This window comes from Salmo trutta, chromosome 29 (assembly GCF_901001165.1).
Source record: "Salmo trutta chromosome 29, fSalTru1.1, whole genome shotgun sequence".
Taxonomy (NCBI): domain Eukaryota; kingdom Metazoa; phylum Chordata; class Actinopteri; order Salmoniformes; family Salmonidae; genus Salmo; species Salmo trutta.
In genome coordinates, this window is record NC_042985.1 from 26,149,326 (window position 1) to 26,174,760 (window position 25,435).

Below are 25,435 nucleotides of genomic sequence, written 5' to 3' on the forward strand. Positions count from 1 at the left end.
CAGAATGACTCTGTAATTGCTGCCTTAAAGGCTTCCAAAGGTCACTGTAACATGTATTGACAGGGTGTGAATACTTATGTAAATTAGATGTTTATGTATTTCATTTACAAAAAAATAGCTAAAATATATAAAAACATGTTTTCTCTAGATAATAGGGTGAGAAAAAAATTATCTATTTAATCCATTTGAAATTCAGGCTGTAACACAACATGTGGAGTAAGTCAAGGGGTTTGAATGCTTTCTGAAGGCACTGTAGATGTGATATAGCAGTAATAAAAATGCCTATTCAGCTCCTGCATATAAACTGTTTATAATCTGTAGTCCTTATGGCAAATCATCAAGTAAAGATGAACTGAAGTATCCATCCATGTATCCAAAGAGCCTGCAACAAGAATAAAAAACGTATTTTATGCATTCTATGTAGATTTTATGAATATTCCCCTTACTTATTACTACTCATCAATCAGTGAAGACCAAGTGTAGTGTTTAGCCAAGAGTAGCCAAGATTAGCATTTTGGTCAATTCATAAAATATATGTTATGTTAAAGTGGATTTATCAGCAATATATACATTTATGAAGATTTTACACTATTGTGGAGAGATGTACTGCTTTGATTATTTACCTACAATAGAAATAAGTTGAAACAATTTTATGTAATTCTTTTAATTATTATTTTGGCCAAATGTCATATTCACAAATATACATTTACAAACAAAACACATTTTCTTACCTTACAAAAAGAAATTGTACTATATTTTAAGACAATTATATACTCTACTAACAAAAAAGCTGTTAGAATTATAAGTGAGTGTATGTATGTCCCTTAAGGTCCTTGTGTAATGTGATATTGTACCCCCTAGCCCAATTGTCCTTGTATGTTATTTATGTATACTTGTGTTCCCCCATGTACTTTCTGTATTGATTTGTTGTTGGGAAAAAAAAGAAGAAAAAAAACGAGATCCGTTCTGATTGTGCGACGTCATTAGTGATTCCTCTGTGGCAACCAATGAAAGAGGTGTATTCTATGAAGCGGTATCCAATTAGAATCAACAGAGCGGTATTTGAATGACTGTGGAATTGTTCGTTGAGACTTGTTTACTTGGGCCTTGTGTCTGTGGAGATAGCGAGCAAACAACAGAACTAAACCCGGCGTTTTGCCCATTATAGCTGGCTATCTAACTGCTTTGTTTTTAACGAAGCGTGAAGATGTCTTCATTAGAAGTTCGTGCTGCGGTGAGTTTTTACAATATGCACTAGCTAATGTGTTTTTGTGTGCATTTTACTCATGGCTAACGTTACTTGCGCTTGTTAAAGTAATATAGCTTGCGTAGTTGCAAGCTGAAAGCAGACTATTTTTAGTTTAGCTAGCCAATTTGATATCTAGTAGGTAAGCAACACAAATGCTTAAGTTATTTAACCTGCCTGAACATCTACCGAGTGTAATTTAGCATGGTAAAATTGAACGTTGTCTCTAACTGATGACGTTAGTAGTCGGCATTTTCTTTGCTATGTTAGCTAGCAAGCGATGCCTTACTTAATTCGCTATATTTTGTGTTCACATGGTTGTTTTGACGGGTCATTTTGTCTTAAACAGTTAAACGCAGACAACCCAGCACTAATGGGGAAAGCAAACGTAGCTGGAGCAAGAAGGGCTGTCCTTGGAGAGCTGTCCAACTTTCCCAATGCCAGCAAAGCGGTGCCGTCCAAGGTATGTTGTCTTGCACGGCATTATTTGGTCCATTGTTTGGCTCTCACTAGCTACTCACCCAGATGGTTCTCAAACATGCTTCTCTATACTCTCTACAGAACACTGTTGCTGCTAAGGCTTCAACCAAACAATCTATGAACCAAAAAGATCAGCCAGCAGCTGTTCGGCCTAAACGTTCCCCAGTGCCTCAAGTTCCTCAGCCTGAAGAGTCTGCTAACGTGTCCATGAAAGAAGAGGAATTGTGTCAGGCGTTCTCAGTAGCTCTACTTGCTGTAGAAGACATTGACGAAGGGGATTCAGACATGCCACAACTGTGCTCTGAATATATAAAGGATATCTATGGATATTTGCAGCGCCTTGAAGTAACTTGTGCTTTCTCTCTAGGCTAACATGGTGCTGAGTCGTTAAATATTTTGTACTAGTTTTACTCGACGTCAATCTTGAGTTGTCTTCCTTTCCCAACAGACCCAGCAGTCTGTCCGGCCGAAGTACATGAATGGCTATGAGATCAATGGACGCATGCGCGCTCTCCTGATTGACTGGCTGGTTCAGGTGCACTCCAGGTTCCAGCTACTGCAGGAGACTCTGTATTTGACTGTGGCCATCCTGGATCGCTTTCTTCAGGTAAGCCTCGTTTAAAAAAAGAAAATAAAAATTGTATATCCCTGTTTAGTTACTTTTTTATAACCCTTCTCTATCTAGGTGCAAACTATTGGCCGCAAGAAGCTCCAGCTGGTTGGGGTGACTGCCATGTTGTTGGCTTCCAAGTATGAAGAGATGTATTCCCCGGAGATTGGTGATTTCGTTTACATCACAGACAATGCATTCACCAAGGCCCATATTCGGGAGATGGAACAGCTGATTCTGCATAGTCTGAACTTTGAGCTTGGACGGCCTCTACCCCTACACTTCCTCAGGAGAGCCTCCAAGGCTGGCAATGTAGGTTACTCAATGACATGCATGTTTTCGTAGTTTTTCCTTTACTGGTGTAGTTATTAAAATTGCTAATCATGAACTGCAATTATTTAATTGTTAGAGGTGGAAAAGCAATCAACAACTGACAGGTTACCACAAGGTTACAGTATTACTTGCATGCTGTGACTTAACCAGTGGTTGTATTTTCAGGCTGATGTTGAGAAGCACACACTAGCCAAATACCTCATGGAACTGACCCTCCTTGACTATGACATGGTGCACTACCATCCTTCTGAGATTGCAGCTGCTGCCTTGTGCCTCTCCCAGCTGCTGCTTGATAGGCTCAACTGGGTAAGTTGCTGTCTCCTGGCAATTATTGGGATGTTTATGGGATGTGTCCACTCAGATTATCATAGATTACATTCAAACTGATTTGGTGCTAGCAACATATGGTCAATTTTTTACTGTTGGTTATGGTTCTTGTGCAGACTCCAACACAGGAGCATTACTCTACCTATAATGAGAACCACCTCAAGCCAATCATGCAGCACATTGCCAAAAATGTTGTCTCTGTCAATGAAGGGCGAACAAAGCTTCAGGTAAGTTGTCTGAGGTTGACCTTGCTCTAGTGATTTAATGTTAAACCATTGGATTTGGCTAATATGATACATGCCAGATCTTGGAAAGAACCATTGATTAACTTGTGTTCCAGGCTGTCAAGACTAAGTATGCAAGCAGCAGGCTAATGAGGATCAGCCTCATCCCTCAGCTGAAGTCTGCTGTTGTAAATGACATGGCTGCTGCTCTGCTCCCAGAACATAAACCCTGATGTCATGTGATTATGGACTGATTCTTAATCTGCTGCACTTTATTTTTTTAACAAGTTTTTTTTTTTTTTGTCTTTAAGAATATATTGTGGGATGGCCTTTTTAGACTGCTGCTTTTAAGTACATGTAAATATTTAAATTTGTACAAATAAACGTTTTGAACATCTTAAATATGGTCTTTACAAAATGATTCTTTATGGTCTAGATGCATTTTGGGTGTATGCTTTGAAACAGCTGTATCAATTATTTGGTAAGTTTTAGTGAATGTTACCATCCAAAAGTCACAGCCTAGTTTAAATGTTATTCTTAATGGAGTATCAAAGAGTGAAACACCACCTGTAGTCAAAGTACTAACACTCCAAATGTGAACAGGAGTATAATGCATTTCATAAACAACTAATAGTTGTGCTACAATGGTATGGGCCAGCCATTTCATTAAGACATGTAACTTTACCTCTTCTAAATGAAGGACAGTATAATTATGGTCAAGTTTATTGGTATGTACAGCTTCTTAATTGACCATACTGTAGGGGTTCAAGCTGCCCTGGGATGTTGCAGTTAGCATGTAGTCTTGCCAATGCTTTATGACCAACTGGGAAAGTTGGCAATGCTGCAAACATCTGGGACCAAGCTATGAGTAATTAGTAAGGAAAGGAGTATTTCCTGTCCAGCTAGGGCAGGATGGGAAAGAAGCAGTGTTGAGCGTTTATGCAAAATCACTAATGTCTTTAATTACATGAAATGCAGAGTAAGTACATTAAGACTCATTTGCCATAATGCACAAATGTTTCCCACCATACAGGACCACAAACTATGCCTGTACAAAAAAAAGAGTCCAAGTTAAGGCTTTAATCAATCCATAGTGATCTGCTACAGCGCAATTAGACTACATTCACGGTAAACGCTTTATGACGGCTCAATCTGAAGTCACCTTTTGAACACGGCTCTTCCAAGCTACTTTGGTGATATGGATTGAATCCAGCCCTTAATGATTTCATAAATGGAATGTGTGAATGCAAAAGCTGTGCCAACCAGCAAGAGAACATGAGGTCAATGGAATTCTTCCTTTACTTTCACCTGAACAAATTCCATAGTCTTATGACCCATACTGTGCACTAAAATCTACATAAAATGTAATAAAATCAAAAGCAGAAAATACAATTTAAGTGAAATTTAACACAGTACTGACTTAATTCCTAAATGTCAAGAGATGTACATACAGTATAGCTATAATTTTATAATGCATTTTAGATCTATGTAAACAAATTATCCTCATAACTAGGCCCATCACTAGTTTGGCAATCTTTCAAAATATCCAAGAATTACTAGCTGTGGCAGGAGTAACCAGTCTGTCCAAGTTAATACCTGTAGCTACTGATAAAGTGCTTATAAACCAGACAATACACTCAGAGTACAGTACACTGTGGCCCAAGATTTCTAGGGATATCACTCGCATTTTGGAAATAAGAGTAGGGGATTCCTGAAGACTTACCTATTGAAAGTTACACTGCATTTCCTTTTCCCAAAAGTGATTGCATCTGTTTAGCTGACCACTAACAAATTGGCATTGTTTTGAACACTTGGTTATCAAACAAATTTGATCGTTTTTCTGGTGAAATGCATTGCCGACATTTATAAAATCACAGTGCAATGAACTATTAAAATGTCCATTTTATGTAAATGTCTTGTCAACATAGATTTTTATAGCCAATACATCTAAATTCAGCTTAGCAGCACAAATCCCCTTTAAACAACTATCTGAAACAGACAGTGGCTTCTTGGAAACAACCCCAAATTCATGTTGAAACCCTTTCATTTCCAAAATTAGAAATATGAAAAATGTAATTACAACCTGGTTCCACGTGTCATGCATATGTTATATGCATCCAAAATATCACCTTATAACCATAGCGAAGTGAAAAAGGGAGGGAGAATGTAGAAAGCTATATAAATACAATAAATAGTTTTGTTCAGTGCTCACAGGGATTGTGTAGCGATTTGCCCCTGGACAAAAGTATTGTCCTCAGATCCTCAAAAATAGAACTTCATTGCAAGCCTGACACTCGTCTGTCCAGAATAACAGGACGTTACATCCAGAAGAAGGCTACAATGCAGGAGTGGTGAAAAAAAATGTGTTTCTCTTCTCTCACAATCTGTTTTGTTTGGTAGCTCTATCTCCTCCAGTCAGTAGAGGTGTGTACTCCTCTCTGGGTGATTGACAGTCAGCTGTTATTCATGCAGCTCCTAGATCTTGCTGACGTAGTTGTTGGGGAACAGACCTTGCTTTGCCCGTAGCCTCCCCGTCCACCAGCCAGAAGCATCTGATCAAGAAAGAAAACTTAGCTTACAGTGGGACCAAACTGTTACATCTTTTAAAGTGTGAAAGCGTTAAAGTACAAATGTTGTATGCACCCCGCACCAAACAAAATCCAATAATTCCCTTTGTGCGATGATGTGATTTCTGCCTCCTGTGTATTACCTTCCTTGATGATGTCGATGACGTCGTCTGCATTGAAGCTGAGCTCATCTGTGTCCTGAGCATCATAGGCATAAAGGGCTTTGCACTGGGGCACCTGGGGCTTGGGTTTGGGGGCAGGTTTGGGTCGCCCCCCTCCTGGGGGTGGTCTACTGACTGACTGTCTTTGGACACTGAGGAATAAAGAGAAAGACAACAGGAGCGAGCCTTAGTTATCAAAGAAAAGAGTCTCCTATCCTTCATTAGTGTGACACTATTCTACTGGCTGACTAGAACACTACAGTCAGTCATTAGGAAAGCTGGTGATTGTGTGGCTTTAGCAAAGGACATACCATGTGAGTTTGTGTGGTAGTTATTATTGGATTGGTATGTGCTTACTCCATTGTTTCTTTCAAAGACACCTGACGAAATAGAATTTGATATGCACAGTTCCACCACAAGATGGCGGGCCATCCCATAGATTTGTCTCAGTACAACACTATTGGTGCCTTTCCATTTAGGATTTACCCCAGTGTTTAACCCAGAAGGCTCAGACTTTTCTGTTTCCATTTAAGCGGGCCGGCACCCGTGTCTCACTGGGCCATGGCTCCGGCGGACCTGCTCTGACTTGGAGCCGATGCAAGTCCCTGGGTACTTTTCAGCTGGTACTTACAGTACATAACAATGGCTAACAGTGAACTTTAACACCTTCTCATAAAGCAATAGTTTTGAAAGATGCAGAGGTGGTTGATTATGCGCACCACAAATCTTTAGTGTCATACTAAAGACTAGTTATTGTGGAAACACAATAACACTAGAGCTCACGTTAGCATAAAGCACTGGTAACCCCATGGTGTGGGGGTAAATCTCATTGGAAATCACCACATGGTATTATGGAGTATAAAACACTGGAAAGTTGTTTGTAAATACAGTGAATTAACTTGAGAAGGCTAGAGATTAAAAAACACACACAACCCCTTCACGAAGTCAACCAATAAGCAAACTATCACACCAAAGGAATCACCAATGAAAAAGTAATATCTTGCTTCCCCAAGATATGTATCCAGGATATCTCAAAACCATTGAGATGTACCCAATGGAGGTTTTCCGTGTTAACTGACACCAGACCCAATTTTGGGAGAAAAAAGTAAGCCCAGTAATTTGCAAGCAGTGGGATCTAGCGATATTATATGACAATAGATTCCATATCAGGAATCCATATCATGCCTTTGAAGGTATAATTCTGGAGCAAAATAACTCAAAATAACGCATGTTACTGGGCTCAGACTTTTTCCGGTAGTTTCATCCAATCAGATGATAGGTTTTGCCTTCTTCTGATTCAACATCAGCTGTTAGAGAGATGTCTACAAGCAAGAAGGCGAGCATCTAGCTACAGGAGAGCCAGGGAGAGATACACATCATGCCAGTGAGCTGCGCCTGGCTTGGCTAAGGCCTGAACCATCACCCAACACACCGGAAACACTGACTCACATTCCTCCATTCGAAGCTGTCCGGGTGCCTCCGTTACTATAAAGGAATACATCATCCAAGTTACAGCAGGACACTCTGTGTGTGTGTGTGTGTGTGTGTGTGTTTTCACACACTGAAACAACACTGCACCATACTGACACAAACACACCCTCATACACACCATGTTACACACCATACTCATCCTCAGTATTTACATGTTTATGTAAGAGCAAACATATCTGTATAGTAAGTCATTATAGTTATCAGTCCTTAGGGCTCTGTTATTGGGGGGTAATCAGGGCTGTTGATGCCAGTACTCACCCTGCCGCACCCTGGTCGGGGACCTTCAGACAGTCCAGATTTGGCTGGTTGGGCTTAGGATGGTTGCTGCCTCTCTCCTTCAGAATGACATTGTTGGGCAGGAAGGGGCGGGACCCATTGCCTGTTGACGGAGGCCTCTGATTGGAATGCTGTGAGGCGTTCCTCTGATTGGCCATGTGGTTGGTGTTTTTCGGGCCACCATTCTGATGGGCAACTGTGACAAAGAGGAAGATGGTTGTCATCAAGTGTTGCTAACTGCTTTATTATGTACAGGGGTGAAGGCCTACACCAGCTAATGATTATTCTACCTGGAGGCCCAGGGGCAGCCCGTGTGGGAGTGTTCTGATGGGTTCTGGACACGCTGGAGCGACTCTGAGTGAAGCTCTTCTTGGTGGGACCTACAAAGGGGACTCTAAGTCAGTAAACAGTATGTTTCAGACAACACTAAGAAAACACCATGTCTATTGAATCCTGATGTGTCGGGATGGTACACACTACTCCTGTAATACTCACGTGTGTTCTTGGGCAGACCGGCTCCAATGCTGACCTGCAGCGTCTTACTGGAGGGCTTTGTGACAGCCACGTCCCCCTGGCCCTGGACAAACATCACCTGCCTGGAGCCGCCTCCACTCAGGAAACCCCAGTTCTCCTTCTTCAGCTTCAGCTCCAGTCTGAGAGACAGAGCAGAGAGATCTCCCTTACAACCACTGACTCAAACCATCCACTGGAAACTGCCAGAGAAATGTCATCTGTTATCTCAGTACCAAATCAAAAGCAGTGATTCCAGAACTACCCCAGAGTATTGTAATTCATGCTGACCAAAGCTTTGTCTACTTCCACTCCACCCATATATCACACTGTCTGTTTAAAGGCATGTTTGTGTTTACAGCACGTACGTGGTGCCAAACTTGAGCGGCAGCTTCCTCTGGGTCCTCTCCTCGAACCTGCGGGCCAGCAGGCTGATGAACTCGGTCTTAAAGGTGCACTCCAGCAGGCTGTCATACTCCTGCTCATGCAGGATCAGCAGGTCGTCCTGCATCGTGCTGAGGGACAGGGACAGACCAATCAGTTGGGACTGGGGAGAAACTTTGTGACATGAACTGTAATATGACAGATATGAATAAAGTTGATTTGAAGTTTGAACTGATATGTTGGAGGAGAGTGATTGTGAATTTGACATTCGATTCTATTGTCACAAAACATAGTACATCTGCATGTAAACGCCAAACGCTCCAGATGAATTATTTTATTTTACCAGGCAGGTCAATTATTACGACCCACATTACTCTGTGACCCACTAAGTTTAACATTTGCATATAACCAGCAAGAGACAACGCAGCAGGTAACTAAGGAGAAAGGGAAACCTGTTCCTGCAACTCACACAGTGATGCACTGTTCCCCCCAATGAACTAAAGTCTTCTCCAATGAGCTTTTTACAATGCCTGCTTTCCCTCCCAGCACCACCTGGTTCATATTACCCACAACCCCCCACTCAATCACACAGACTCAAAAGCCACGTCTGTGCCTCTACAAAGTCTTCTACAATGTCCCCACCAAAAACAAAACCCCATGCAAATCATGTGCAACATTCAAACAGATAAGTACTGAACAACAAGCTATATGACAATACAAGTCCTACAGTTACACTCACAGTCTAGTTGAGTGTTAAACACGGCTTTGACCAGTCAAGTTTTTTTTCTTTCTTTTTTCCTCACTGGTTATATGCAAATATAAAGCTTAGTGGGTCACAGAGTAATGTGGGTCGTAATAATTGACCTGACCTGACCTCTGGGCTGATGCTGTCAGTATTATTTGTCTTCACTGGTGACTTCAACAAAACAAAATGGCCGTCATTGTAAATAAGAATTTCTTCTTAATTGACCTGCCTGGTAAAATAAAGGTAGAATAAAATAATTACTCTGAAGCGAACTTTGTAGTTGTGTTGAGAATGTGTATTCAAATAGCCTTTACACACCCACACACACAGGAGCAGACATATACAAGAGGTTTGAATCTCTTCCATGTTTGTAATACCCCATGTGTGACATTTAAAGGAACATGGGGACTTGAGTGATCGTACATCCAGACTTTGTAGCTTTTACATTTCTGCATCTAGCTGAAGCTTAACATGGTGGGTTTCTGTGAGCTGACAGAACAATCTCATGTGTAATGGGGGGCTGATTCCTGAGCTGTTTATCAACTTTCTTATTGAGACCCAGTGAATAGTATCTTTTGTACTTGAAAATACAGAAACCCGGATACCATGAATGTACAACCGTTTGGATGACATCACTGACAAGACCAATAGTCTCTATGTACAGTACATTGTGCATCTATTTGTGACCGCTGGTGAAAGTGTTGCATTTTAACTAGCTGACTTTGCGAGGCCTTGTGTCTGCTGGTTCTGTGTGTTCTTACTGTCTAAGGGGAATAAACACTAAACAGTCAGTATGGGGCTAGGCAGACCCTGCCAGCCCCTCCTGGTGCCTAGGACCTGGGTCATAATATCTGGGTCTTACCTGAGAGACACAGCCAGGATCTTCTCCACATCAATCCGCCTCTTCAGTACCTCGGTCACCTGACCTTTCTCAGGGCCCTGCTTCACCTTTTCTCTCCCAATCAGGTACATACACTTCGGGGTCAGGATCAAGTCTCTCTTAATGCCCTGGAAACACATATGGACAGAGAGGAGACAAATGGTCATTGGACTAACAATATCAGAAACAAACAAACAGAGAATTCTGCTGCTCAAGACACCCACTTTGAAGCGGCGGTCGTATTTTGTGACTTTGTCAGCAAAGTCAATCTTTTCCCTCTTGGCCAGGAACTGTCGTAGCTCAGGCCTGTCGTCCATACCCAGGTAGTCCCCTACAAAGTTCCTGTTGAGGCTGTGTCTCCTCCTCTCCTTCCTGTTCACCAGCAGGTCAGAGGCTGGGGACGGACACACAGAGACAGGCAGTCAGACAAGAATGCATACATACAGTCTCAATTCAGTTCATTTTCAGAAGCATTAGACCATTACCTTGATACTATTTGACATCTAAGTTTTAATATTAGTCATGACGATTGGGCTATTTTTTCTTTCTCAAAAAGTGATTGTCACTCACCTTCCTCCCTCATCTGAACGTACTTCTTGCGGGCCACATACTTGCGCCAGGCTTTCTGGATGGCCCTGGCATGGCTGTCAAACTTACGTTCCCTTGTCTCCTCCAACAGGAAGAGCTGTAGAGAGAGGCACAGATATGAAAACATTTATACCTGAACAACCTGTGACAGCAAAACATACTGGGCATACCTCATATATTAGTAGACACACCCAAATACAATGACAGGAATGACTGTACAGACATACTGTTAATGCCTGAAGAAATCTGAATATACAAACACAATTCCAAGTTGTCAGGTTTTTTCAGATTCCTATGAGTATATAATAGCATAACAATATAATGTTCTCTCCAAAGCGAAAGATGGACTGTTTGGATAACACTTTGACTAAATGGGTTATGGATAGATAAGCCATCCAGTGGAAGGAGCCTTGCCTAATACGCTATTTTCTCCAATGTCCAGACCCATGCGTCCAGATAGTAACAGTACTATGGGTGGGTGGGCCATCAAGTCCTAAGCCCACCCTGGCTCAGCTACCTCCCTCTCATTTCCTGATGGCCCCCCAGACACCCAGCATCAAATCTCCCCACCCATGTCCCAGACTAAACATCATGCCCACTCACACGTGCCCAATGCAGCCCTGGCACTGCCACACCCCTGCCACAGGCCACACAGGCTCGGTCATGTCCTATCACTTTACATCAAATTACCCTTTAGTTACTAAACACATTCAAACTAGATCTGAATGTCAAATCAAATCCAAGTTTATTGGTCACATGCACACGCTCCTCAACGCTCATCAACAATGTAGTAAATAACAATATCGATCAAAAATGTTAAGTTTAAGATTTTTTTTAAAACCAAGTATGAGTAGTAAGTTCATAATAGAACAAAAAGTATGATTGATTTAACGAAATGAATGTTTTATACATGTTAAAATGAAATGGGGAAAAAAACAATAGTGAGGATATGAATGACTATGAAAGGAAGGAGATGACTGTTAAAGAGACTGTGGAGCCAGTGTTTCATCTGGGCTGGGAGTGTGTTTAAGCCATCCAGACCTTTAACTCTGAGCAGCACCTGACAGTGTGACACCTCTGACAGACAGTGTCTCACAGGGCTAACCGTTAGCACCTTGTGAGACAGTTTACTCTGAAGAGAGAGTGATTCTACTCTTGGCCTGGACTCAAACTATGTCATCTAATTGCATGAAGAGAAAAAAAATGCTTTAGCCATGAACTAATGACTTTGTGTCAGCATCTTATCAGAGGGAGGTTTGTTTTGAGAAGCCTGGCAGCTGGGTAATCGCAGGGTCCGCCCCTGTGTGTTATTTGTGTTTCATAAGCACACCTCAGTCGCATGGGCTCAGGAGGGCAATGTGGGGGAAGGGGGGATGGGGAACTTGGCAGTCTGCTGCTGGAATCATACCAGGCCTGATTCAGGACTATGTAATGTATCTTCATGTATGTGTGTACAGATGTCAATAAGTGGTCTCACGGGCTAGCCACAAGCACGGCTTTCATTGGAGCAGTGGGAAAAAGTGCAGTTACGGTGGAAAAAACTGGAAACCTGGAAAAAACCCTCCAATGTCCCACCACCTCCTTGACCACAGACTCGCACTGGTGTATGAGTTCCAGTGTAGTGTTGACTCAACAGCTCTAACGTGGGCATCAGAGCTGGTCTAACCCCCTCCTTCCTGCTCCCCAATCACACATATACTGACATGTTCCTGAATACTACAACCTTTTATGGTGATCAGTCTAAAAACTCTTGAGTCTTGGATTTCTCTCCCTGACAACAGAATTATTGCATGCCAACGCACATGTCAACAACACCATGGCAGCCTGTAGCCTATGAGCGATCTAATTCTACGCCTGTTCTAACCTGTTAGAAGAACGTTAGGTAGGTGGCATTTTAATTTGGATGAAGGCAGGTTGGTGGTACAGGGGCGGTCAGAGAGGTGTGGTCTAAATGTATGTAGGCAGGTCAGAGAGGTGTGGTTTAAATGTATGTAGGCAGGTCAGAGAGGTGTGGTTTAAATGTATGTAGGCAGGTCAGAGAGGGGTGGTCTAAATGTATTTAGGCAGGTCAGAGAGGTGTGGTCTAAATGTATGTAGGCAGGTCAGAGAGGGGTGGTCTAAATGTATGTAGGCAGGTCAGAGAGGGGTGGTCTTACCGACTCAGGTGCTTTGATGAAGACCTTTGTGCGTCCAAGCTGGAACTGGTCCTGGTCCATGTTGACTGCACGTAGGAGATGAAGAACACCCTGCTTCTCATCTCCACGCCATGTAGGCCACGACTCCTTAGTCAGGATGGCATACCTGAGGAACATAACGAGGGAGAGAGAGAGATAATTAGATGAAGACAAAGAGGAGAGAGGGAGATTGAGAGAAAAATACACAACCAAACACTCATTTTGAATTTTGGACATGTTGTTGCAGCATTTGTGAGGGATTAAGTGAGTGAGCAATGTAAGGCCTATGTCAAATGTAAAGGAGCGGTATACTATTGCTATCTCTGTCCTATATGATGCAAGGGAGAAGAAAGAGGTCTGGAGCGCATTAAGAAAATACATTCACCACAAGTCTAACAATACAATAACCAAACTCTAAACTCTGCCGTGCTTTTTCACAATGACTCTTATACAGTATGTGTATGATACAGTAAAGCCTACAACAGAAGCCCTGAGCTCTCCCTGTGTTCTGTAGCAGTGGTTCTCATCAGGAGGCTCAGCACACAGCCTGTTCCTTCGAGCCTGCCAACACGAACATTAGCAAAGTGAGCACTTCCTGATTGCCTGCAAATGCCGACCCTGTGTCCTTTTCCTGAGAGAGATGAAAGAGAGACCGCCCTACCCTATACTGCCGACTGGGATAGGAGCATACAAAACCAACCGCTGTCATTCTGGGGGGGCAGGGCAGATCGTGTCACACGAAAGTGACTCATACATATATATATTCTTAATTCCATTCCTTTACTTAGATTTGTGTGTATATGTTGTGAAATTGTTAGATATTACTTGTTAGATACTACTGCACTGTCAGAACTAGAAGCACAAGCATTTCGCTACACCCGCAATAACATCTGCTAAACACGTGTATGTGACCTATACAATTTGATTTGATTTACACTGAAAGTGTTGAATTCATTCATTCCTTTATGCCACTCTTCCCCCTGAAGGAAGGGCCTTACCTGTTGAGGAACTTCCTGAAGACTCTGCGGTAGGCATAGCCAGCACGCCTCACCCTGATGTTCTCCTTCAGGCCCAGGTACTCCACTTGGTGCTTTACCCTGAAGAAAGAAGAGAGAGAGGGGAATACAGGGTCAGTCTGGCTGGGATGTATGAAGAAGGTTGGTCAGATGCTTCAACCAACCCTTCACCACAAAGATATAGCAGTGAAGACGTTCATCTATCAGCATCTACCTACCTCCATTTCTAAGATAAATCTAAATAGATAATTGTATTTTATAATGAACCTTGTGGTGGGGCTATAAAATAATGTATATTTTCCAACACTAAGGATACTGTAAGGAACTAAAGAATCTCTTTATGCACCCAGGCTTCCTGTGAAAACAGCAGTTCCGGTGCTAATTAGGCAGTCCGGCCTGAGCCTGAGCCCAGCTCACTGCTGCTCACAAAAGGAAGGCCATTAGGCCCAAACAACACAGCACCCTGCATCAGTACATCTCGTACCCAGCCAGGGAAGAAAGAGCGGGAAGGAAAAACAGAGGGAGTTAGTGTAAGAGTGTCTCATAGACTTCCTCCATCACGCAGTCTTAAAGAGGCCAGAACAGGGAAATACAATACCAGTGAGTGATTCACCAAGCAGACCTAACAACATTGAGTTGAGTAATGGGATATCCTGCTCAATATCAATTGGCAATCTCCAGAACGGACTGTAAATGATGTAGTAAAAAAACGGTTTAGTTTGACACACATTTCAAAGACTATGTATTTTGCTGTTCCCTGACATTTCAGTGTTCAGAGACTCACCGGCTCTCCTCCCAGTCCTTGGGCTTCTTGGTCTCGTTGGGTTTGATGCAGCGGATGTAGTGAGGGGTGCACTTCATCAGCGTCTGGACCAGGTCATTCGCTTGTTTCTGAACAGAGAAAGAGGAGGAAGAAGAGGAGGAGGGAGACGATGAAGAATAGTTTGTGTTTAAAACATATCAACATGTTGTTGTTGAATCCCTGTTTGTACTCCAAGCTGTAGCGTTCAGGGACACAGCACTGACGAGACTGATTACAAGGTGGTATCTTGTGCTTGAAAGATACTGATGGGTGTCAGAGAGAGAACCTGAACCCTGATTAAAACTGTCATCGCGAGAACACAGCGACGACACTAAAACAACACTGGAGTGAATGAGCTTTTCATCCGCAGGCTCTGGATTTGCACCTGACAGAAAGTGATAAGGTCAGGTAGGCGCGTGGCCCATAGATACACCCATGTCACTGATGTACGGCGTACAAACACACGTCTCACAGCTGCTCAACACACCTTGATTTTACTGCCCGCTGTCGTCGGCCGGCCTTTCTTTTCGGCGTTGAGGTTATCTGGAAACAGGGCCCTGATGAAAGCTCTGTAGAGGAGAACCAGGTGTAATAAGGACTGATAGACAACATTGGCAACATATATAGAAGACCAGGCTAAGACTGTTCTCCACTTTAGTTTTCTTAGAAGCAGCAAACTCAGGTCTGTGGAATCTCTGAGCTGGCTGCCAGTGGCTCAGCTCACATTGTTGTTTAGCTTCAGGGAACTGAGCTGAAGTTTGAATAACTGTGGTTTTTAGCTGCTCTCCTGCCAAACTGTGACATTTACTTCCTCGAAAATGTGCATTTTTATTGCACTGTGACTGGAAAGTTATACCAGCAAATATGGTATTTTCTTTATACTCATTCTTTTAATCATGCTACAGTCAGAATGTCCTCACTCACATGGTCTCTAAACCCATGATGGATGTGTGCTGGTCAGAATGTAGCACATAGTTGCCAGCATTCCAAAACCTCAAGAACAGTTCTGATCTCAACCTTTCTGTTTATCACTTGAAGTGCTCAAAGTGCTCATTTTGCAGTCCTCAAATAAACCTGTTGTAAATAACAACAAGGTTCAAGTTCAAGAAATCTACTGCTTAAGGAATTATTTATTTGTTGTTGACAAACATACAAGTCAAGTAAAAACAAATACAGGGACTGTCAGGACGCAGAATGTGCAAACGTTTACACATGAGGGCTACCATCTTTCCCTGCATGAGTATTTGTCTGGTCTTAAACTTTTGAATGAAGGCCATGGGGACATAAGGGAGGATCAGTGGACTGTGTGTGTGCAGATGGACCAGCAGCACACTAACAATGTCCAGCTGACTATAATCATATTTTCTTTCTTCTCTGAGCAGACCTGCTGCGCTAAGGAATGAGGCTCCTTTCCCTCCACACATTTGTGTCTGTGTGTGTGTGTGTGTGTGTGGGGGGGAGGGGGGTCTGAGATCACGTGTCTGAATGAGGTTTTCGGTTCTTGGCATGGCCCACCGTGCAGGCCCCCCTGCAGGCTACACACAAAAGGGCTTTAGAGGCTGTGGAGGCTGTTTGCACAGATGGCCACTGGCGGCTCAAAGGAGGCCCAGGAACGCACAAGACGGGCAGGGGAGTCTACTCCTCAATGCGGCTCCCTAAGGAGATAGTGAGACACTCGCCAGACCTTAGAAGTCCTGAGCAAACCCCCAAGAGAGGGGAGAGCACCTCCAGCCCTGCACACGCCTATTGATCTGCCTTTTCCAGCTGCACTAGTAATCTGCAAGTCTCCTTCAGATGCATCAATTCATATACATCATAATAGAAGATCTCTCTTTGTGGATTTCTAAACAAAATGCTCAGCCCAGTCTCAGAAAGAACAGCTAGCTGCATATACTCTCTAATGCTTGCATAAGTGATGAGTGACTTACATTTCGCTGCTTTGCATCAACTCGATGAGGTCACTGAAGAGGACGTCACGGTTCCTCTCACAGAAGCCCTCTGCGTCGTAGGACACCTGGAGGAGAGATGTTAGAGGGTTAGTGACGATCACAGCACACAGTTAACCCATTCAGATAGCAGTTAGTACCCTCAGCTCAGTCCAGGTGCCCTATCAAAATTAACTGAGAGAATGTTAAGGGCAACAACAAAGAATTCATTGACAAAAGAGAATCGATTGATGACAGGTTCTCTGCAAGACCACCAATGTTACATTTTGAAGCCCTGCTTCCCAACTACAGCTTCATATACATAGAGTGTGTACAGATCATCGGTATAGCCACTATAGTCTGGGGTGGTACTGTAGGAATGTTCTAAGCCATGATGACTTAGGTCCAGGACCCCTCCAAGCCATATGACATGGTTCATTAGGACTTGTGGCGTGCAGAGTGTACCATGAGAAGAACAAAGAGCACAACAGTGTGAAAGACAGAATGAGAGAAAGATAGGGAGAGAGATGAGAGATGAGATGAGAGAGGGATAAGGAGAGGAGAAAAGAGGTATACTGCAGTGTTGCAGACCTTGCCAGCGTAGTGGTGGATGATGAAGCCTTGGTTCCAGCTGTTGAAGTGTTCATGGGAGTTGATGGCCACCCTCAGCTTCTGCAGCATGGTCTGGTCTGCCCCCTCGCCCACCGCGTGCATGGTGGCACACACGTCATCCAGGATGCTCATGATGCCAGGGGGGTTCTGGGAGGAGAACCAAAGAGATGAGCACAGAGAATAACCTCAGCCACGACATCAGATCTAAAACATGAACATATCCCCCATGACCATCTTGATTATAACTGACAATGCCAACTTTCTCCACACACTAGACACTCTTTCTGAATTCCACATAAATACATGTCATGTCAATGTCATGGATAGGCTAAAGTGATAAACATGGGTTACCGTATTCGTTGTGTACTCCACCAGCTCAAAGCATAACATAACAGCAGAGCCAATTTACAATTAGCTACCGCGTTGCATCCCAGAACATCCCACACCCACACACTGAATGATGTCATCACAACACACACACACAGCTGCTGCCCTATCTGGCTCCATGCTGTGTCCATGGACACGGCGGCCAGTGGCCTTAACTAGGGACAGTAGTTGCAGTGTCTCTGGCTCTTTAGTTGTGGCAAAGTCACAAACAGAGAACACGGGTTTCTGTCACTAGTGTAAATGAAGCTCTGGTAAAGTTGACACAGTCACAGATGTAGCCAACTGGGCTTGGTATAAAACAGAGGAGTCAGAGACTGGACACAGACTCCCTGCTTGGCTGCCTCAGATCTCAGCTTGTTTAAGGGTCGCCCTTGTTGTGGATTTCATGGATTAAGCCTCTCAGCGGGACGGATAAATCAAATTAAGAGGCATGTCGGCACGTTTGAGGATGTTAGACTGCCGGTCATGGGAAGAGTGGGGAGGCTTCAGTGGCCCTACTGTAACTCAATTGGCAGTGTTTGCTCTTATTTGGAGCATTAAGATGGCAGGCATAACAAACTACAGATCTATCTAAAGCAGTCTCACAACTGTTTCCTGTTATCCCATTTATATGTGACTTCAAGGTGTGCATTAAATGAATAGTGGGCACTGGGGACTCTACTTACCAGTTTGCTCTCAATGAGATCGCAGACAATCTTGTTGTTAAAGTATTCGATAGGCGTCCACCGGATGCCTTCTTGTACATACTCCTCCTAGAGAGAGAAGGGGGAGGAGAGTGATTGGTCTGACGATGATTCTCTACTTAAACATGATACAAGTAGCTTCTGCTGGTGAAAAGGTGTGAGAACAATGAAAAAAAAGAAAAGCCCAAAACATTACCTGCTCAGCTTTAAGCGTGAGCTCAATGAAGATCTGCTGCAGTTTCTCATTCACAAAGTTGATGCAGAACTGCTCAAAGCCATTTTTCTACACAGAAAGAGGTGGTGTGTTAGTGATAAACCAGAGAGGCTGTGAGAGTGAAGTCATCCGTACGGACACAGAGAGCTGGGGAACTCCTCTGGGCTTCCTGAATGGGTCATGTTTATGAGGTGAGGATATCTACCAGTCAGCCTGGCGTGGCTGGAGGAAAACATCTCACAATACTTTACACCACAATAGACCTGGGACTTGAGACTAATGTTTTATCTAAAGAAACCCAATATATCCCATTTCAGGCCATCTGAGCACTAACACAGGAGGTTTATTTTCTCTGTGCTTTGTTAGTAATAGGCCTGTGTATTAACATAAGGACTGTGGACGGACCCAACCAAACTGTTTAGATAACAGCTGTATGCTATCTAAACTTACAGCTTTAGATTAGCTCATGTTAGGTATCAGAGGACAGGTACATCATGGTTTGAGACTGTAGCCACGCTACGACACTGAAGCTGTCCCATTTCATTATTTAATCAAGGCCAGTCCTTTTCAGGGGGCATCAGTGAGACCCCCAATAATGCAACCTAAACAAGCAGCTAATCAGATTAGGTCCATTAAAGAATGCTGTCCCAATCAAGAGATGGGACATAATCCAGACACTTTACAAAATCAGGCTGATCCTCTGTCTTTAAGCTGTTTAACTACCCAAACTTTACTATGATTACTGAGATGTAGTGACCATGTATTACCTTATGCTATGATTTCCATATGTAAATCACAAAACATAAAAGAGCAAATCTACAGAAAACTTACTTGGAATATTTCAAATCCATAGATATCCAACACACCAATATTAAACTCTTGATGAACCTTCACGATGGCTTTGTTGATGGACTGAAACAGAAAAAAAGCTTTGTTACATTTGGCCATTTATGAAGGGAGAGGACCGGGTACTATTCTAAAGGTCAACAGGTCCTGGAGAAGGAGTGTCCATTCATACCTCTACTAGGAAGTCAAAAACACGTGAGTGCAGGGCCTTGGACAGGGCGTCCCGTGTGTAACACGCCTGCTCCACATTCAGTGTCACATCGATGGACTCCATGGAACTGCCCCACTTGCTGTCCATCTTCCTGCTGGTCAACTTCTCCTTCAGCCGCTTCTGGTCAATCCCCAGCAGAAACGCAGGGAAGGCCAGGACTGTAGAGAGAGAGACGAGAGAGAATGAAGAAAGAGACAGACATTCTACAGATGTGTGGCACACACCCTCCTCATGAAACAAAACACCAGGACATTCTGAATACGTTGGATCCAACGAAATAAAGGGTTCAACAACAAACCGGAATGCAATCAAGTCTGGTGATGACTCATTGCTCCCTCCTCCCTGCCATAGCCACAACAACTGGGTTCTCCTAGCAGAGGCCTGAGCATGCGGAGGGCCATTAGGACTCTCCTGAGAGCCCCTCCCTGCCTCATTACACTGAGTCACTTCCCCCAGAAGGAAACTGCTCTCAGTCTCTGGGTCTGTCTCTGGGTCTGTCTCTGGGTCTGTCTCTGGGTCTGTCTCTGGGTCTGTCTCTGGGTCTGTCTCTGGGTCTGTCTCTGGGTCTGACGGTGTCTGAGAATGCATCAGACGGATCAAAATGAGGGTGACTGACTGTACATACCACAGCACAGGCCAAGTCTATCCTCAGGACCATGTTGCATCTCCTACTGTAGCCTGCCAATGCACTCTCCCTCAAAGAGGATATAGATAGTATCAATGACGAGCAGCCAGTTCATCTTTACCCAAAATAATGATCCATACCGGTCTGATGGATGGTTAGAGGTTTATGTGTACAGTACAAGAGAGTGTTCTTTCTAGTGGATCTGAGGCAGGGATTTGTTTGGCTGAGCGTGAGCAGATGTTTATGCCGACTTGTGTAGGTGTGGTTTTATATGGGGCACCAGGGGTCTTGATATGTGAAACACATTGCAGTCAGACAGGAAGTGATATAGGGGGAAGAGGAAACGCAGAGACTCTACACAACGCCGCTTTGTACCCTGGCTAACCAGAGGGGCTACATTGCATCATTCAGCCTGGATGGGTAGCTGTGAGGCGGGCAAGGAAGTAGAGGAGGGAGGAAGGGGAAGAGAGGGGCGGGGGAAGAGTAGGAGTGGGGCAGGAAGAGGCTGCGTTTCTCTGAGTAATTTTAGTCTGTGATGTAATGTGCCCAGACCTTGAAAATAGTTTTTTATTTTCTCTGGTAATTCAGCGTGGCCTGCAGCTTGGCTGCAGCCCTGCATTAACACAATGAAGCTTTGGGGAGTGAAAACAGTCAGCGCAGCGTGCTGAGAAATGTGCTTCCTAACCTAACCCGTCCCATAAAGTGCAGCCCAGGACACTGGAGAGGAACGCCAGGGGGACATGCCAGTCTGCAGGCTGGAGACACACAGAGACAGTCTAACTGCATTTCAACTTGACCACTTTCTCCCTTCCCACACCCTGTTGACTCCCCTCACAGATGTGAAAGGACTGGATTGGTGCAAGCAACAAGCTCTACCTAGCCCTCTACATAAACAAAGTTACAAGGGTTGGTACGTACACTCCTCGCTCTCAACGGCGGCGTAGTTCCCTGCTTCCCTGAAGTTGATGTTCCCAAGGTGCAGGACTCCGGCTACGATCTGCAGCACCAGGCCACGGTCCTCCCCTGAGATGCCAATCACCTCCATGGCATGCTGGTAGAGGACAGAGACAGAACAGGAGACATGAACCCAGGGATGAAACATGTGTTTACTTACTGCTGTGGTACCTAAACCATGTCCTCTAATTATTCCTGTTGTGGTTTCACTGGTAAAACAGAAACAGGTGGAGTACAGGGTACAGAATGAAAACAACAGAGGAGAATGGAAGACAGATCGAGAAGAAGAAAGAAAGGCAGAGAGAGAGAGAGAACCGTAACAATGGAAAGAACGTAAACGTACCATAGTTTCCTGAAAATCGCTTTTGTCGTTGATGTCATCCACTTTGTAGGATCCAGACTGATTGAGGTAATTGTAGTAATCTAAGCTTGTGATTCCGAGGCTACTCTTCTGTTCTCCAGTGGCTCCCTCTATCAACTGCACAAACAGAAGGCAGTGTTAGATGATTACACTTCTGTCAAGTAAGAACCTGTATACAGTAATTCTAGACTCAAAGGTCTACAGGAGCTTTCAACCTGTGAACTCACATTGTCTTTCCTCACATTTCTACATGGCAGACGTCTTTTAGACAGGCAGCACCACATACACATGCTCATTAAGTGATCAGCACCACACGGTTTACACCCAATTTAGAGTCATATGCTTTATTCTCCTTTCATGTGTCAAGAAAGTTGCATTATGGGAGTTTGACCGCTGCCTCTCTTCCAGAGACCTCAAGTGGTACACAGTGAGAACAACTCGACCTGCTTTCAGGAGCCAAATGGCACTTGTTACTGTTAGTGTCCTGAATGCTGAATTTCACTCATGGACACTGTGAGCCAATTCCTGTACACATTTCCCCAGTTCTAAAATGTGCATAAACACTCTTATTAAACAGGAAAATGATAAAAACACACCATGTTACTGGAGTCCCTCACCTGATAGAATATATGGAAGCTCCTCTCTCCAGGATTCCTCATGACGACGCGCGATTTCTCCAACAGAAAGTTGGAGATTTTCCCTCCATCTGGCTCGCCGCCGGAGCTGAACTGGATCTCAAAGTATTTCCCCTGAAGGAGGAGAGTGTGGCGCTTTAGTATCAGCACAGGCCTCGCTAAATCTAAAACTAAAACCCAGACCTCTCCGAGCAGGAAATAACAACCATCACATGAGTTGTACTTTGGGTGCACACCTGCAACCCAGTGGTGTGTGTACTAAGGCTCTCTCTCTCTCTCTCTTTCCCTCTTTCCCTCTTTCCCTCTTACAGGTCTGTCCTCTGTAATGTCTATCCCATTCACAGCCAATCTGAAGCCCCAGAGTGCACTGAGACACTATTCCTACAGGGAGACTTCCTCAACCATTTCTCAGACCATGTGTCAAACCTCATTTACTTTTCCCAAACTAAACCAGGAAAACTATGAACAGAGACAGTACTGCCTTGTCTGTCAACCTGAATACAATACTTACCACTAAGCTTTGTTGTGAATGCTGTAAGTGGATAAACTGCCTTAAAACCTCTTTCCAAGCTAACTAACGGTCTTTAAAGTATAGTATGTGTTTTTCTATGTGCATCTTTACTGGCAGTGGAGTTCCACTCTTTCTGGACAGTGTGTCCCCACAGCCCTGGTTAACCAGGCCACACGAGGCTAGCAGCCCCAGCCAAGAGGAGACGGGAGAAGGCAGTAACACAGCTTATAAAAAGAGGAGCACACTGTAATTCACTATCTCCTTTTTTTCTCTTCTCTATTTGCACTGGACGGCCTTGTGTTTGCTTTGGTTCCGGAAACGACCGCGAAGCACCTTCAAATCATTCCAGGGCAGAACACAGTGCCAACCATATGATGTTAGGCGCCCCCATTCCTCTAATAAAAAAAGAGATTTGGAAAGACGTGGGACCCTTACAAATCTGCTGGAGTTGTTGTTCCTCACTGTCTTGGCGTTCCCGAAGGCCTCCAGGAGGGGGTTGGACTGGAGGATGATGTCTTTGACGTGCTGTGAGGGAGCAGACAGACAGTAGGCTCGTTTTAGTGTGACAGGTAGGGTATAGACGCAGTGGGTAGGGAGACACTACTACACTCTGCAGTTATCCACATCCCTGCTGGCAGATCAACATGCACCGTCACCGTCTTCCACCGTCACTCCGCTCTCATAGCGTCTGGAGCACATTATCTTTCCCATGAGCCATCTGCATATCAGGAGCCCATGAGTTTTAAATCAGCACAGCGTCGTGGCCGACTATTATCCTCTCTATTATTGAATGCTTCATGCCTGCCATGAATGCTTAGATTTTCTTGGAATCCTTTTGCATCCCTGAACTATTGTCCTCTATGAAGAAAAAAAACTTTAGTGGCATGGTGATTCTAGTGTAACAGCTTTTTGTACTTACCCCAGGGTTCAGTTAAACCTTACATATTTATGTAACTAATCAAACCGCTCTGTGAGAGCCACGTGAGACTTCAAAACACTTACAATTTCCAGGTTAAAAACACATGCTGTGTCTGTCACATCGATTTGCATGCATATGATTCAGGGGCATGGTAATCTGATATGCATCCTGCAGTCAGAAACCGATACAGGGTGACGATAATCAGAGACAACAACTTTGCTGTTCAGTCTGTCTGTTTGAGTAGACAGGGGTAGTGAAGTGACAGTCATTACACCCCCCCTCACACACACACACACACACACACACACACACACACACACACACACACACACACTCCACAAGCACTTACACACACCACAAGCACTTACACACACCACAAGCACACAGGAGTTGGGGAGACCATGTGAATGAGACATGTGGACAGAGGGATTGACAAAGCTCAATGGGGCAGGAAGGGTATTGAGAGAAGTAGGGGGTTTCCAACACAATGGAGACCTTATTCAATAAAACAATAGAAATTCCAAGGGCAATTTCTGTAATATATTACATAGACCGCACATAGACTTATTTTAAATACATTCTTCAACAAACGTTACAAGCACACTTTTCAGTACATCTTAAAGTGATTTAAAAGATGCAAGGCACAGAAGACTCATAGCCAGTAACAATGCAGAACCATGTACAGGACATTCAAAAAGTATTCACAACCCTTCCCCATTTTGTTACGTTATTCTAAAATGGATTAAATCATTTTTTCCCCCTCATCAATCTACACACAATACCCCATAATGACAAAGCAAAACAAGTTTTTAGAAATGTTTGCAAATTTAAAAAACAGAAATACCTTATTTCCATAAGTATTCAGACCCTACGCTATGAGACTCAAAATTGAGCTCCGGTGCCTCCTGTTTCCATTGATCATCCTTGAGATGTTTCTACACCTTGATTCAAGTCCACCTGTGGTAAATTCAATTGATTGGACATGATTTGGAACCGGTCTATATAAGATCCCACAGTTGACAGTACATGTCAGAGCAAAAACCAAGCCATGAGGTCCAAGGAATTGCCCGTAGAGCTCCGAGACAAGATTGTGTCGAGGCACAGATCTGGGGAAGGTTACCTTACAATTTCTGCAGTATTGAAGTTCCCCAAGAACACAGTGGCCTCCATCATTCTTAAATGGAAGTAGTTTGGAACCACCAAGACTCTTCCTAGAGCTGGCCGCCTGGCCAAACTGAGCAATCGGGGGAGAAGGGCCTTGGTCAAGGAGGTGACCAAGAGCCCAATGGTCACTCTGAAAGTGCTCCCTCTGTGGAGATGGGAGAACCTTACAGAAGGACAACCATCTCTGCAGCACTCCACCAATCAGGCCTTTATGGTAGAGTGGCCAGACGGAAGCCAATCCTCAGTAAAAAGCACGACAGCCCACTTGGAGTTTGCTAAAAGGAACCTAAAGTACTCTCAGACCATGAGAAATAAGATTCTCTGGTTTGATGAAACCAAGATTGAACTCTTTGGCCTGATTGCCAAGCGTCACTTCTGGAGGAAACCAGGCACTGCTCATCACCTGGCCAATACCATCCCTACGGTGAAGCATGGTGGTGGCAGCATCATGCTGTGGGGATGTTTTTCAGCGGCCGGGATTGGGACACTAGTCATGGTCGAGGAAAAGATTAACGGAACATAGTACAGAGAGATCCTTGATGAAAACCTGCTCCAGAGCACTCAGAACCTCCTA

The 25,435-nt window shown here is 43.9% G+C and overlaps 2 protein-coding genes across 3 annotated transcripts in view; one reads left to right on the forward strand and one right to left on the reverse strand.

Moving 5' to 3' along the window:
• The first annotated feature begins 811 nt into the window (after positions 1 to 811).
• Positions 812 to 3,622, forward strand: ccnb2 (cyclin B2). The gene is made up of 8 exons (XM_029721461.1): positions 812 to 1,234; positions 1,596 to 1,709; positions 1,808 to 2,071; positions 2,175 to 2,333; positions 2,412 to 2,648; positions 2,835 to 2,975; positions 3,113 to 3,223; positions 3,337 to 3,622. Exons 1-8 carry the CDS (start codon positions 1,208 to 1,210, stop codon positions 3,451 to 3,453), a joined length of 1,170 nt encoding a protein of 389 aa, XP_029577321.1. The 5' UTR covers positions 812 to 1,207; the 3' UTR covers positions 3,454 to 3,622.
• Positions 3,623 to 4,158: 536 nt separating this feature from the next.
• LOC115167246 (unconventional myosin-Ie-like) overlaps positions 4,159 to 25,435 on the reverse strand; it is a 53,206-nt gene continuing 31,929 nt past the window's right edge. Inside the window, exons 6-29 of one of the 2 annotated variants that reach the window (XM_029721459.1) lie at positions 23,214 to 23,303; positions 22,250 to 22,381; positions 21,615 to 21,749; positions 21,236 to 21,368; positions 19,654 to 19,850; positions 19,467 to 19,547; positions 18,618 to 18,704; positions 18,404 to 18,490; positions 17,331 to 17,498; positions 16,743 to 16,828; positions 15,302 to 15,383; positions 14,797 to 14,903; positions 13,995 to 14,093; positions 12,979 to 13,123; positions 10,805 to 10,919; positions 10,459 to 10,628; positions 10,217 to 10,362; positions 8,594 to 8,740; positions 8,211 to 8,368; positions 8,006 to 8,095; positions 7,698 to 7,911; positions 7,398 to 7,433; positions 5,931 to 6,100; positions 4,159 to 5,772 (exon numbers count right to left, since the gene is read on the reverse strand). In XM_029721459.1, the coding sequence (XP_029577319.1) occupies positions 5,696 to 5,772; positions 5,931 to 6,100; positions 7,398 to 7,433; positions 7,698 to 7,911; positions 8,006 to 8,095; positions 8,211 to 8,368; positions 8,594 to 8,740; positions 10,217 to 10,362; positions 10,459 to 10,628; positions 10,805 to 10,919; positions 12,979 to 13,123; positions 13,995 to 14,093; positions 14,797 to 14,903; positions 15,302 to 15,383; positions 16,743 to 16,828; positions 17,331 to 17,498; positions 18,404 to 18,490; positions 18,618 to 18,704; positions 19,467 to 19,547; positions 19,654 to 19,850; positions 21,236 to 21,368; positions 21,615 to 21,749; positions 22,250 to 22,381; positions 23,214 to 23,303 (2,952 nt within the window). In that variant the 3' untranslated portion in view covers positions 4,159 to 5,695. The remainder of the gene's footprint in view (positions 5,773 to 5,930; positions 6,101 to 7,397; positions 7,434 to 7,697; positions 7,912 to 8,005; positions 8,096 to 8,210; positions 8,369 to 8,593; positions 8,741 to 10,216; positions 10,363 to 10,458; positions 10,629 to 10,804; positions 10,920 to 12,978; positions 13,124 to 13,994; positions 14,094 to 14,796; positions 14,904 to 15,301; positions 15,384 to 16,742; positions 16,829 to 17,330; positions 17,499 to 18,403; positions 18,491 to 18,617; positions 18,705 to 19,466; positions 19,548 to 19,653; positions 19,851 to 21,235; positions 21,369 to 21,614; positions 21,750 to 22,249; positions 22,382 to 23,213; positions 23,304 to 25,435) is intronic. The other variant, XM_029721460.1, reaches the window with a different exon arrangement.